At 27.5% G+C, this 13,055-nt stretch overlaps 1 protein-coding gene and 1 non-coding gene across 2 annotated transcripts in view; one reads left to right on the plus strand and one right to left on the minus strand.

The window, feature by feature from the left end:
• LOC112684951 (calmodulin-lysine N-methyltransferase-like) overlaps positions 1-3,868 on the plus strand; it is a 22,478-nt gene extending 18,610 nt beyond the window's left edge. The window contains exon 6 of the mRNA XM_025556688.1: positions 3,499-3,868. Within this exon, the coding sequence (XP_025412473.1) occupies positions 3,499-3,706 (208 nt within the window). The 3' untranslated portion in view covers positions 3,707-3,868. The remainder of the gene's footprint in view (positions 1-3,498) is intronic.
• Positions 3,869-12,773: 8,905 nt separating this feature from the next.
• On the minus strand, positions 12,774-12,892 carry LOC112684974. Its single transcript, XR_003148744.1, has one exon. It is a non-coding gene; the product is annotated as a 5S ribosomal RNA (ribosomal RNA).
• Between the last annotated feature and the right edge of the window lie 163 nt (positions 12,893-13,055).

A 13,055-nucleotide genomic window follows, 5' to 3' on the forward strand; every position in this document is an offset into this window, starting at 1 on the left:
CTTGTAAATTCTATAATATTATAAAAATTGTATCATATTATATTATATAACAACTCTCTTTCTCCAACACAAGCTTTGCTTAAAGGAGAAAGATAATCGAAAATGTTAATCAATAATTATGTATGTATTTTTGTCTTTTTCGATTAATAAAAAAAAAAATATATATATATTATATTTGCTTTGTATATATGATACACGAACGTCATGTTTTATATAATTTATATATTCGTACAACGATAGTACACGATGCGATTAGTTGCGATTTATATATCTATAATATAGTCTCAATAAATTAGTATCAGCCACATCAATGCACGTTGATACCAAAAAGTATGATACAAGCCGTAATATTTGTATCCTGAAAATTTTTTAATGAACATCAATTTTACTTTTATAAAATGTTCAACTAGTGTGTTTTAACATGGCCCCAACTTTATCAAAAGTAGTAGCAATGGCTAAATATATCAAAGTACAACAAATTAAGTACGTCATTAGCACCATTTTCAAACTTTTTCTCTTTCATTTTCTTTAGTTCACAATGAAAACAACACCGAAGAAACCCATGCGTTTTTTTTCTGACAAAATCTTCATTTGCATTAGGAAATTTTTCTTTGTATTTAACGACCAAGTCAAAAAAACTCATATACAACACATATATAACACATTCATATAATTAGAAGACTTCGAATCCCATAAACATGGGTGAAGTCTATACAAATTGAAAAAATTTTCCTAAAACTAACGTTCAAAATTTTCCATATTTGGTAAATAGGTTATAAATAGTAAACACTTTATAGCCTATACCAGAGGTTCCCAACCAGGATGCCGCAGCACCCTAGGGTATCGCGAGATAAAATTTAGGGTGCCGCAAAAATATTTGAAATATATATTTATATTTAAACGCCTTCATGAAAAATATAGCACTGTGAGTAATAAAACAGACTATACTCTATGTCTATAGTATAAAACCTATTGTGTATAATTAATTAGGTATATGCAATATAATTTAATGAATTAATTATTAACATATATAATTTTTATATAGTAATACTGAGATGTTCAATCTATTTTAATTTTCATATTGGTTCGATTGCTATCGATTTGATGTGAACTGTTTTAATGTTATATACGGTGAAATACTTGTGACTTTATCTTATCTTTATTGTTTATTAATGCTAAATAAAATCGAAGTTAAAAAACATAAATTTAAATATACGATATATTAGTATTGCGTATTCAGTATAAACTATAGAGTATAGGCTCCAAATTTTTAGAAAATAATAAAGGATGCCGTGAGTCAAAAAAGGTTGGGAACCTCTGTCCTACACTATACAAATAACTATAGATATCATAGTATACTTAAATATAAGGAATTATAATAATATATATATATATATATATATATATATATATAAATAAATATAGATATTTGTGTTAACAATTTATTTATATTATTATCAGTTTGAATATTAAAAAAAGGAAAACAATAACAAAATTATCTTCAGATAGCACAGCACTGCCATACACACCGAACATGTATCAGTCCCAGTTTCACGTATCACGGTAAGGGCCGTCGAGTAGATGGGAGCATTGGGAATATTTTGCCCCAGGCCCCAAAATGTTGGTGGCCACAACATCCATTGCTTTTTTTTGTTAACTATGATGTAAAATAACTGCCTATGTTTACAAAAAAATGCTAAAACAATTACAGACATTTTACGAAAAAAAGAAAATGAGTTTATTATCATGTTGGATAGTATTTTTGATACAGCGCATTCAGATGCATTACAATGCATTATAATGATTATTAATTTGGCTAGATAATTTTTAATAAACCAACGTCTACCTGGATGTTTCGGTGGTTTGATAAAAAATAAACGACTCTCTTAACACGGTTAAAAACAGTTTATGAAATATAGTCATAGGTTTGTTGCTACGGTTATTACGGCGGTGTCATTTTAGTCTATTTTAAGAACTAAATATTAATATATTTTGCAGTTTACTATAAATTATTCAGTTGTTCAAGATTTTCAAATGATATTTATTTTATTCTCGAGTAAGTTTCTTCCGTAGTTTTATTTTGAAACCACATGAAAATATCATATCTTGATATATTCCTTTGATTCGGAAGTATTTAGGTGGATTTCACTGAACTTCTGAAAAATTCATGACATAAACTTAAATTTATATGGGTGATAATAAATAGGTTATTTTTTTTATTTTGGTTGAATGTGCGTTAAATGTGTAACACATATGCGTGCATGATATAGGGTTTGATTTGGTGATTTATGTCTTACAATTTTTTTCGATAAATAAATAAGTAACCATTAATATTTATGGCTGATTTTATGAAACCACTCTGAATTCGTACCTAAAAAAATTTTTAAAACTTCTAGTATAACTTGAGTTCAGTGGCGTAGCCAAGGGGGGGGGGTTAAGGGGCCTATGGCCCCCCATGGGCCGTGTTTATATGTATAATGTATCTTGACTATTTAATAGAATCAATGGATGCTCGTTTTAATCAAAGGCTTATTGATGTTATGTCACTTGAAGGACTTATTCCGGTCAATTTAAATATGTATGATGATAAAAATATCATAAAAGTTGCTAATATATATGTCCAATATCTCCATGATGATATGGAGGCAACAATGGAGTCAAAATACTATTCCAAAACCGTATTCTGCTATTGATTCACTCTCTCATCGCACCAATCTTCGACCTAACATTAAAATACTTTTACAATTATTCGCCATGTTACAAGTTACCTATTTCATTCCGGAAAGAACGTTTTCAACACTTAATCGCTTAAAAAAATTTTTAAGAAGCACCATGTCGGAAAACAGACTGAATGGATTAGCTATGGGTAATATAAATAAAAAAGAGCAATTCAATGAAAGTGAAATAATAACTGAATTTGCCAGAAATTCGCCTAAGAGGATGCAGCTGTCAGAGTGGAGCAAGTGACTGAACACTGAAACCAAAATTATTATTATTATTATAAATTATATATTAATAAATATTTTTAAAACTATACTAAAATGCTTGAATTACGTTTAGAAACTTGGTGGTAGATGGTGAGGGGGGGGTAAGGCTGAATTCTCATATCCTCTCTTACCTTACTTATCCAAAAAAGTAGTTAGCCCCCCCCCATTTAAAAATCCTGGCTACGCCACTGCTTGAGTTGAATAAAATTTTACTAGAATTTGAAATTATTTTTCCACAAATAATATAAATTGTTGTAAATTTAATTACTATTATTCATTATTAATGGTTATTACATGATGTATCATTTGCAAAGTGTTTTGCTACCTAGTACTTTTGTTCTTGTGTTCCGTCAATTTAAAATAAATATTATAAATTATTTATTTTGTAAATACAAATTTAAATCAAATGATTTACCATATTTTATAATTTTTATAGGTTATGATGATTTTGATTTTGATACTTATATTTTATTGCATTATTTATAATACTATTCGTATGGTTTTATTACAGACCACGGCCAGTAATTGATCTCCAATTACCAGAACAGGAATTTGTGGCGGTCAAGGTTCCAAGTATCAAAGAAAAGGAACATATATTCAAGGAAAAGGTAGTCGGGAGTGTGGATGCTTTTACTAAAAAAGAACTGACTGAAACGATTTCATTTAAGAAGTCAAAGTTTAAAAAATCTAATTGTAGAAAACGTTTAAACGACGAATGATATTGACGGTATAGTCGTTGTTCATATTATACTTGTATATTGTAGTATGATATTATTTCACATTTATTCCCTGAAACTTTTATCATTTTCAAGTTAAACATGAATTTAGTTTTTCATGATTCTGGTTTATGTAACTACCTTAAGAATTAAAAAAAAAAAAAAGAATATTCAAAAATTCTTCGTCTATGGTTTCATACCCATGCGTACCCCCATGTGTCATTGTTCTCAAATTACTTTGGTATAAATAATCTGCCGTCAGAAGATTTCGTGCAATTTTAAAGAGCACAACATGAAAGTAAAAATAGAACAGTTAATTTGTTTGCCGTTTTAATTTATTTAATACCTAAATAATTAATATTCTATAGGAGTTATACGAATCTGTAGATAAATTATGTAACTATTTAGTAATGTGCATGAAATAGATTCTCATGGAAAAGTATAATAATATTGTTGTAAATATATTGATAAGATTTCTATCTTGTATATATATATATATATATATATATATATATATTACTATCTTTCTAATTACTATTATTTTGTAACTCTTGCACGGATATAATTAATTTAATCTAAGTACTTTTAGTACTTTTAGTATTTTGAATTTTGTATGAAATTAACATATTTGTAAAATCAAATATGTATGTTGAACCGAAGTATTATATTTTACCACATACTTTTTTGTTTATTTTCAATTATATTTCAACGGATTACCATGATCATAAGTTTCAGTGACTTAATGTAGCTCATGGGCTCTAGTTTAGGCCTCTGAATTTTATACAGTCGTATGCATTCGTGTGGGTTCTTTTATAACACGATATTACAGAAAACTATGCTCTTGTTAGAGCTAGTAAACGTCTTATGCTCCATTTACGTTTCTAATCCTGATTTATGAGGGCTAAATGTTTTTCAAATAAACTTTTTCACGGTACGTGGTATTATTTGTACTCGGCGGCTTTGTAGTTGAAACCCAATGGAAATACTATTTTTGTACCTACAAAGTTTGTGATATTGACGTGGTATTTGTTTAGTTTAGTCATTTATTTCAAAAATTATCTCAACCTTCCAAACGTAAAGTCGACTTTTACTTTATAAATTTTACGAAGGAGGTGATTGAAGATCTTGGAAATCCTACCCGCCACATAAAGTGTTTGTTGTGTTTTAATTAGTAGTTTGTACTATTTTCTGTTAATAATTTCTCATTAAAATTCAGGAATTCAGCTATAGAAGCGCGAGTAGTGCGTATTTCGTATAGGAATAAATGTACCGTACGGACCAAATTGCCTTCCAGAAAATCGGTATGCGTCATGTTGTTTGAGTATGACGCACCTCTACGTGGCGTCTGTGAAGAAGTCTATTGGTCACGTGACGTAGTGCAATTTTTATGTAAATTATCAACGAGCGTTAAGAAAAAAAATATACAAAACCGTACTGTTCGGATTCCGTACCAACTATGAGAATATCAACGAGATTTTTATAGATATTATACGATACACTACAAACATATTCTATTTGTCGAAAACGTCGAATTATATAATATTTAATAATAATTGAAAATTTCACTATATAAAAAAAACTACTAAATATGATTAAAATGATTGATTTAGTAAATTATGTATTATAAGTAAACCGTTTAATTTTATTATCCATCAGATACATAGTACCCACCCTTAATCTTAGGTGTTGTATTGCAGTACGTGTTCGGCGTCACTGGTCTTTGATCGCATTGGATGGTACAATCATATTGTACTGAATTTACTACAACACAATAAGTTGATAGATAATTTATGTCGATTGCTTTGGTAGGTAAACCACCTACATGTGGTATTTATATATAAGTATATAATTGTAAAGTTTATACTATGTAGGTTATTAAGCTCGAAACATATACACCGTGATTGTATACGTATATTGTTGTTTAAATCATGTTTACTATATCGAAATAAATAATTCCTGATTTTGAGCTATTTATCTTTTGTTTGATGTAATATTTTTTAATATTTTTAACGATTGGGACACAACTCGTATGTTTTACATATGTAATTGCACTACTGTAAAATTGAATTTTCAGAAACGGTAGAAGTAGTCCCTCGAATGGAATAATTAATATTAGATAACTAAATAAAGAAGAATAAAATAGTGATATTTATTTCTTACTGATTTCCTTGACGAAATATTTAATCATATTTTCGATTTCATGTATTTATAAAGGATCCATTTTTTAATTGAATTATTATTATTATTTTATATGTATTGTTCTACGACTACACACTATGATTATCCTTCATGTACGTATATATATAATATATATTCTGTATACAAATTACACCGTTTCATAATTTTTCACTAGAAGTTATTAGGGTATGTATTTCTGTTGACGTGCTGGGCGTGTATAAATTACAATTATTAAATTTATACAATATTTCTAAAAAATGTAAAAGAAAACAAATTAGACATGCTTTATACAACCGCAGAATAAAACAGAATGGACACTGATAACAAATTACATGGGCAGCATAGGACAATAATCAGTCAGCCATTTTATTTGAGGTACAGTAGGAAGTTAGTAACATTTTATTCCATCATGAAACGGTAGTAATATTCTTTATAAGCTACTGCACATTTTAAAATGTTACTAATAGTAGTATTATTTTTCAAGGTATTAGGTGTAATAAGAGTCAAACATAACAAAAGTACCTCAGTTAAAATGGCCACTGATTTCGTTGCTGCCGTGTTGTGATCACCCCTGCAGGCACGTACACAAAATAAAATTTCGGGGGGGGGGTATTTATTTATTTATTTAATTGTTTAAACAATTTATCCTTCCTTACTCATTATTTTTTAATGTGACAATTATTATGCTAAATATCCAAATTTTATGTATGTTATTTGTTTAGAAGTATGTATTAAGGAATAATAATAATAATAATAATAATAAATACAACTTTAAATAATAGCATTTGTTATAAACAGAACAGATATTTATTTCATTATTATGCACATAAAATTACATAGGTATTTTATACTATTAAGTAGATAGAAGAAAAAAAATCAAACAATTTATAAGTTTATAGTAAAAAATTAAAAACTAAAGTAAAAAATCCCATTTTCGTGGTAATCTAGCAAATCTGTCGATAATTTTTTCCACATTTAAATCAAAATTTCGGTATATATTTAGTAGGACCAATCCAGTAAGTCTAATTTCTCCCATATTGTTTCGTAAGTATGTTTTAAGTCTTCGTAGAGTTGAGAATAAGCGTTCAGCAGTAGAAGTTGTAACAGGTAATGTGGCAAAAATAGTCAAAAGACTGGGAAAAAATCATAAGAAATTACAGAAAAGTAGTCAACGATGTTATTGGACAGTCACTCTCTGATACATTTTTCCATTTTACTAGCCATATTTTAATTTCTGTGTAAAATTTTTCATAATTAGGTAAAATATCTTTATAAAAAAGCGCCACCTCTTGAAAATATTTTACATCAGTTGTATTTTTAAGAAAATTTGGAATAAGTGATTGTAATTTAGTCATTAAATTATAATGATTAATAAATCTATCTTGTAATTGATAAATAAAATGATCGATAAAAGGTAAAAATATTGATCTTTTATAATATTGTTCCGGAGAATCGGCTAGAATATTGTTAAGTGCAGTTTGCAGACCTACGGTTTTTGGTACCTCAATAATTCCTTCCAACATGGACTCTTTTGAATTAAAAAATACTTGTTTAAACTCATCATCGGCATTTTTTCATATTTCTTTAAATATTTGACAAAAATCTATAACTCGCTCATAACAATATGACAAATCAATATTAATTTTTTGTAGTGCTATAGATAATGGTAAATTTAAGGAAAAAAACTTCTCAATCACATGTAAAGCTATGATAAAAACTGAGTTATTAATGGAATTTGAAAGCTGAAAAGCTGTACGTGATGTTTCTATATTTGAACACCCTTCTAATTTTTTTAAAGCATAATAAATAGCTTTACATAATTCTTTAAATAGAATTACACTTTCATGTCGATCCACCCATCGCGTTTCACACATTTTTATTAAAGTTTTTTTTCGACTTTCTGGGATATATTCATTAATACATTCAGTCAGTGTTTTTGTTCTTTGTGATGAAGCTCGGAAAAATGTTATTACTGAAGATACAGTTCCAATACAGTTTCTAATTGATACGATTTTACATGAACTTCCTACAGCCAAATTTAAAGAATGAGAAGCACAATGTACATAAAGCGCATGTAGGACAGCCTATAAAATATAAAAAAAAATTAAAAAACTGTATATGTTATCTAGTGTTTATAAATACATATTATATTAATTTAATTTAAAATTTAAAAATTGTAAACAAGGTCACTCTTTAAATTAATTGCTTCTTTTTTTAAATACAATAAAAAAAAGAAGAAAACATACAGAACTTAAAAATTATATGATATAAATTATATTTTACCAGTGATGTATTGCTGAACGCCTTTTAATTGCCCACTCATCGACGCCACGCCATCATAACCTTGTCCTACAAGAAACTTTTTTTCAAGTCCGAATTTCTCTAGCAACTGAAGTATAGAAGTAGATAATCTTTTACCAGTCATATCGTGAACAATTGAAAATTCAAGAAAATCTTCCATAATACAGTTTGACACACCGTCAACGTATCGGACACAAAAAAACATTTGAAGACATTTGTTCTAATCGAGATACGTCTTGTATTTCGTCTACTAAAATAGAAAAATATTTTGCATATCTGATATTTTTTAATATATTTTCTTGTATTAAATTACCACAAATAGTAATGATTTAATTTTGAACATTAGGACTCGTATAAGATGCAAAAGAAGTAGCGTTTTTTAAATGTTTGTCTAAAATAGAATCAGCCAATGATTTAAATCTTAATAAAGATCTAAAATTCCCGTCATTTGTTTCTATACTTTCATCATATATTTTTCCACTGTCATTATTACCTCTTAAAGCATTAAAGCAGTATTTTGTTTTCTACATAAAATTATTGTTTGAATTATTGAACGAAGAATAGCTCGATTTTCAATGACCTGTTTTTTTCGTGAAGTATCTATTTCATTTGCAATATTCTCCTTTTGTTTTCCATTACTTTAATAAATTCTTTAGAGCGAATGATTGAAAGCTTATGATATTCAGATGTTGAATGGTGATTAAAACGTTCAATGGCATAATCAAAGCACCTAATTTTTTATAGGTCCCTTTACCAACAGTGTTATTGGTAAATATTACACAGTATTTACACAAGGCACATTGCAATTTTTGGAAGTAAATAAGCCAAGGAAAACGATTTAACCAATCTATTTGAAATTTCAGCCACCTTTGTTCTTCGATGGGGAATTGGTAATTTTTGGGTGGTATCCATGGATTTTTTAATAAATCAAATTTTTTGCATCATTTATATTATTAAAAGTTGATAAAAATAATCCAATATCTAGAGAATAATTTTTTAACAATTCATTGTCTATATTTGTATCAAGTTGGGTCTACAAAGCGTTTGGTACATCAACTTCGGTTGTGATATTTTGAATATTACACGATTTACATTCAGTTTCTTCGTTGTTTTTAATTTTTTTTACACCAAAACTGAATAATGATGGTTGATCACTATTTCTTTTCATTATAAAAAAAAAATAAATCAAATGTTTAATAATTAATAAATTTAGTTATTTTCACACTTATCATAAAATACAACTCGCAAAAATAACCATCACACTATTGTACTCACAGTTTATAACCGTTCAAATACCGAACACAGACTAAAACTGAACTATCGTTTATTATAGATAAGCATTTGAATAGGAATTTTTGGTGACCTATCGAATACGGAAAATAAGATAAGATTATTGACAAAATGTGAGTTTACCAGGTATATTATATGAATCGCAATGATACGGTTCTCATATGTGCGTATTTCTCAGTAATCACCTCGATCATTCATCTATAATACAATATATAAACTTGTATTTCATACCCAACTAATAAATAAAGGAAACATTTAACAGCAAGTAATAAAAATATTTTATAATAATAGGTGTATAATTTGACTTAATTTTCAAAGAAATTATACCGGTGGGGGGTTTAAACCCCAAATCCCCCCTTGTATACGTGCCTGACCACCTGATAATATGCCGTTTGTGACTAAATACATGGTGATAATGTACGATAATGTCAATTGAAAAAACCGATTAGAAAAATAAATATATCTAATTTCAAAGACGTCACTACGTTTGTCGCCTGTGCATTTATGTATTTACTGAGTACGTAGTGTGTTATAAGAATATTAGCATAGGATTTATATAAAATTTAATTTTATAATATTTAATAATGATAAATTTAATATAAAAAGTCCAATGTATTAAATATAATAATTTTTTAATTTTAATTATAAAGTTGTGTTTAATATAAATTTAACACATAAATACGGTTTTTAAATTTAAATTATTTTTTAACATATATATCTGTATTTATTATTTTTATTTCATTAGTTATTTACTGTTTTTCTGGTAGATCACACACTAAAACTTTAAGTGCTCGGTAGATCACACACTTTACCAATGCCGCATTGTTTAACAAATGTTCTACCATTGTTGTTGAATAATATAAATGGTTGTAAATTAAATTTATTTGAGAACTCAAATACACACAATCATTTATTGTGAATTATAAATTGTTGTCATCTAACGTTTTGTTTCATTAATACATTTAAAAAAAAACATTCTAAGATTGCATCAGGATATAAAATGTTTACGTTGTACATAGTTGACGGAGTAGTGATCGATTACGAATTTAGTTCGATTGAAAATGTGTAAAAAAAGTATTGTTCTTACAAAATAAATGATATGTTATATACCATTATAGTTTATATCACTTGAAATAATATGTAAATAATAAATTTAAACGAATAGTGAAAATGGAACTTTTCTTACCGAAAAATTAACGAGTATTAAACGTTTAGAATCTATAGTATATATCCATGTCTATTCCGTTGCACATGGGAATTAATACGTTTTTATGTTAATTGAAAATAGCACGATTCGGAATGATAAATATGAAAACGGCACGCCTAAAACAAAAATAAATTTTCTATGTGCGCAGATATGGAGATATTGTCATGGAGATAGCTAATATAACTAGTTATGTTATACAAGTTAGTCTTACATTATTTTATGTTTTTATCTTTAAAAATTTTAATAAAAGTGTGTTTTATATCTGTTTGGTACTCTGGCCATACAAAATAAATAAAAAAATTAAAGTAAAGTATGATGTTGAATCATATCTGATAAGGTTACTGTTCTTCAATTTTTTCTCGGGGGAGAGGTCTCAGCCTTTAACATTTTCCACAAGTCCTAAATATTTATTCTGCGTATTTTCAATCAGCGTATTCATGTAGGATCTACACATTTCGTTATTGGTGTACGCTTAAATCTGAAAATAGAGATCCAGCTGGATGATGTGATTCCGGTTCTAAAGTTCAACACGTGACAACAAACGGACCGATTCACACGCGTGCATGGGAGATGATGCCGATTTGAACTGGCTGTATGTGTACACACATAAAAAGACATTTTAGCGAACCCAATGCGAACCTATTGTAAGTTGGTTTATCCTCGGTATTGTTTCGCGGTATGTTCGGTTCGTATACGTGTGGTCAGGGAAGCCCGCAGAAATATAGCTGTAGGGACAATGTAGGGAGGGAAAAAATATTAAGTAAACATAAACTATGAGAAGATTTACCACTAAATCTTTCATATACTCATATTTTGTAAGACTATCATTAAAAATATTCTAAAAATCTAATCTAATTTCATATAAAATTATATTATTAGGTTAAATATTTATAATAAAGTTTAAACAAATAACAATTTTATTTGATTAAATTTACATCATATTTAATTATTTTATTCAAAAAGTAATGACAATCTTCTTTTGTTAGAAGTAAATAAATTGATTGAATCATCAACAGACTTATAAAAGATACTTTTTTAAAGTATTCAAATACAGATACCGGTTTTCAAAATTATTTAAAATACGTATTTGAATACTTGATAAGAAAATTATAAATATAGATACTTCAAAAAAGTATTCATGGATAATTTAAAATACTTAAAAAAATGACATAACATTGTTTACTTTAAAATCATAAAAAAAATGGAAAAGAATTTTAAAAATATATTCATGTCTTATATAGCTGCAACGAATAAAATAGTTCAGAGTTCCTATAGGCCATAAATCAGAATTGGAAAATGAAAATAAAATGAATTTTCAATTTTGTTATGTTAATTATGTTTTATTAATTTATACGGTTATTAATGCAGCATGTTATAGCCATAATAGTGTATATTGTTGTAGACTATAGATAGGACTCTCAGATTCAGGTATTTGTAATGGAATTGTCTGGAATAAGTCTGTACAGTAAATTGTTATATGTCACACATATATATTGACTTTATTTATATAGCTTGAATAAACGATTAATAAATCTTATTTATGTAATATAAATATATAATTGGTAAATTAATTTATTATTTTAATATGACAAAATTGAAATAAAATTTGTAAAATAATATTTGAAAATACTATGACCAAGTATTTTTTTCAAAACTATTCAAAATATGTATTTGATTACATGAAAAGTATTTGAATACTTTTATTCAAATACTTTTACTAGAGTACTTTACAAGATTGATCATCAATTTGCTGATTAAGTGAAGTGCTGAAAAATAATTAAAAAGTTGTTGTTAAATGTGAATTTATATACTGAATAAAGTTTGTAAGCATTTTGTAAATTATATTAAAAATATCATGGGGGGGGGGGGGTTATAACCTCCACTGATTTATCTCTCTAAGCGTCTTTGTCCGTAACTGTAGCATTTCTTAACAACAAAAATCCTTTTACGACGACTTAATAACAATTAATTAATATTTTCAGATAATTTTTTTGCCTTTTACTCTAGACTAAAATATGTTCTTGGTTATATTGATATATTATTATTATAATTAATAAACATGAATTAATAATAAAACTAAATACAAAAAAAAAATGCCAACGGCACGTAGTGTTCCCAAGCGGTCACCCATCCAAGTACTAACTACGCCCGACGTTGCTTAACTTCAGTGATCGGACGAGAACTGGTGTATTCAACGTGGTATGGTCGTTGGCGATAGACGTTAGAAAAATAACGTTATTTATAGAATATTTTAAATTGTTGAATTTTTCTTTATTTGCAGATGAATATTTACATAACTCCACAATTTCGTTAAAGATAAGTGTATGTACTCATTTTTCAAAACCAAAAAGTTTTGGAATTATCAGTCATTTGAAC

Source organism: Sipha flava, unplaced genomic scaffold (genome assembly GCF_003268045.1).
Source record: "Sipha flava isolate LNK unplaced genomic scaffold, YSA_version1 259_pilon_pilon, whole genome shotgun sequence".
NCBI classification, from domain to species: Eukaryota; Metazoa; Arthropoda; class Insecta; order Hemiptera; family Aphididae; genus Sipha; species Sipha flava.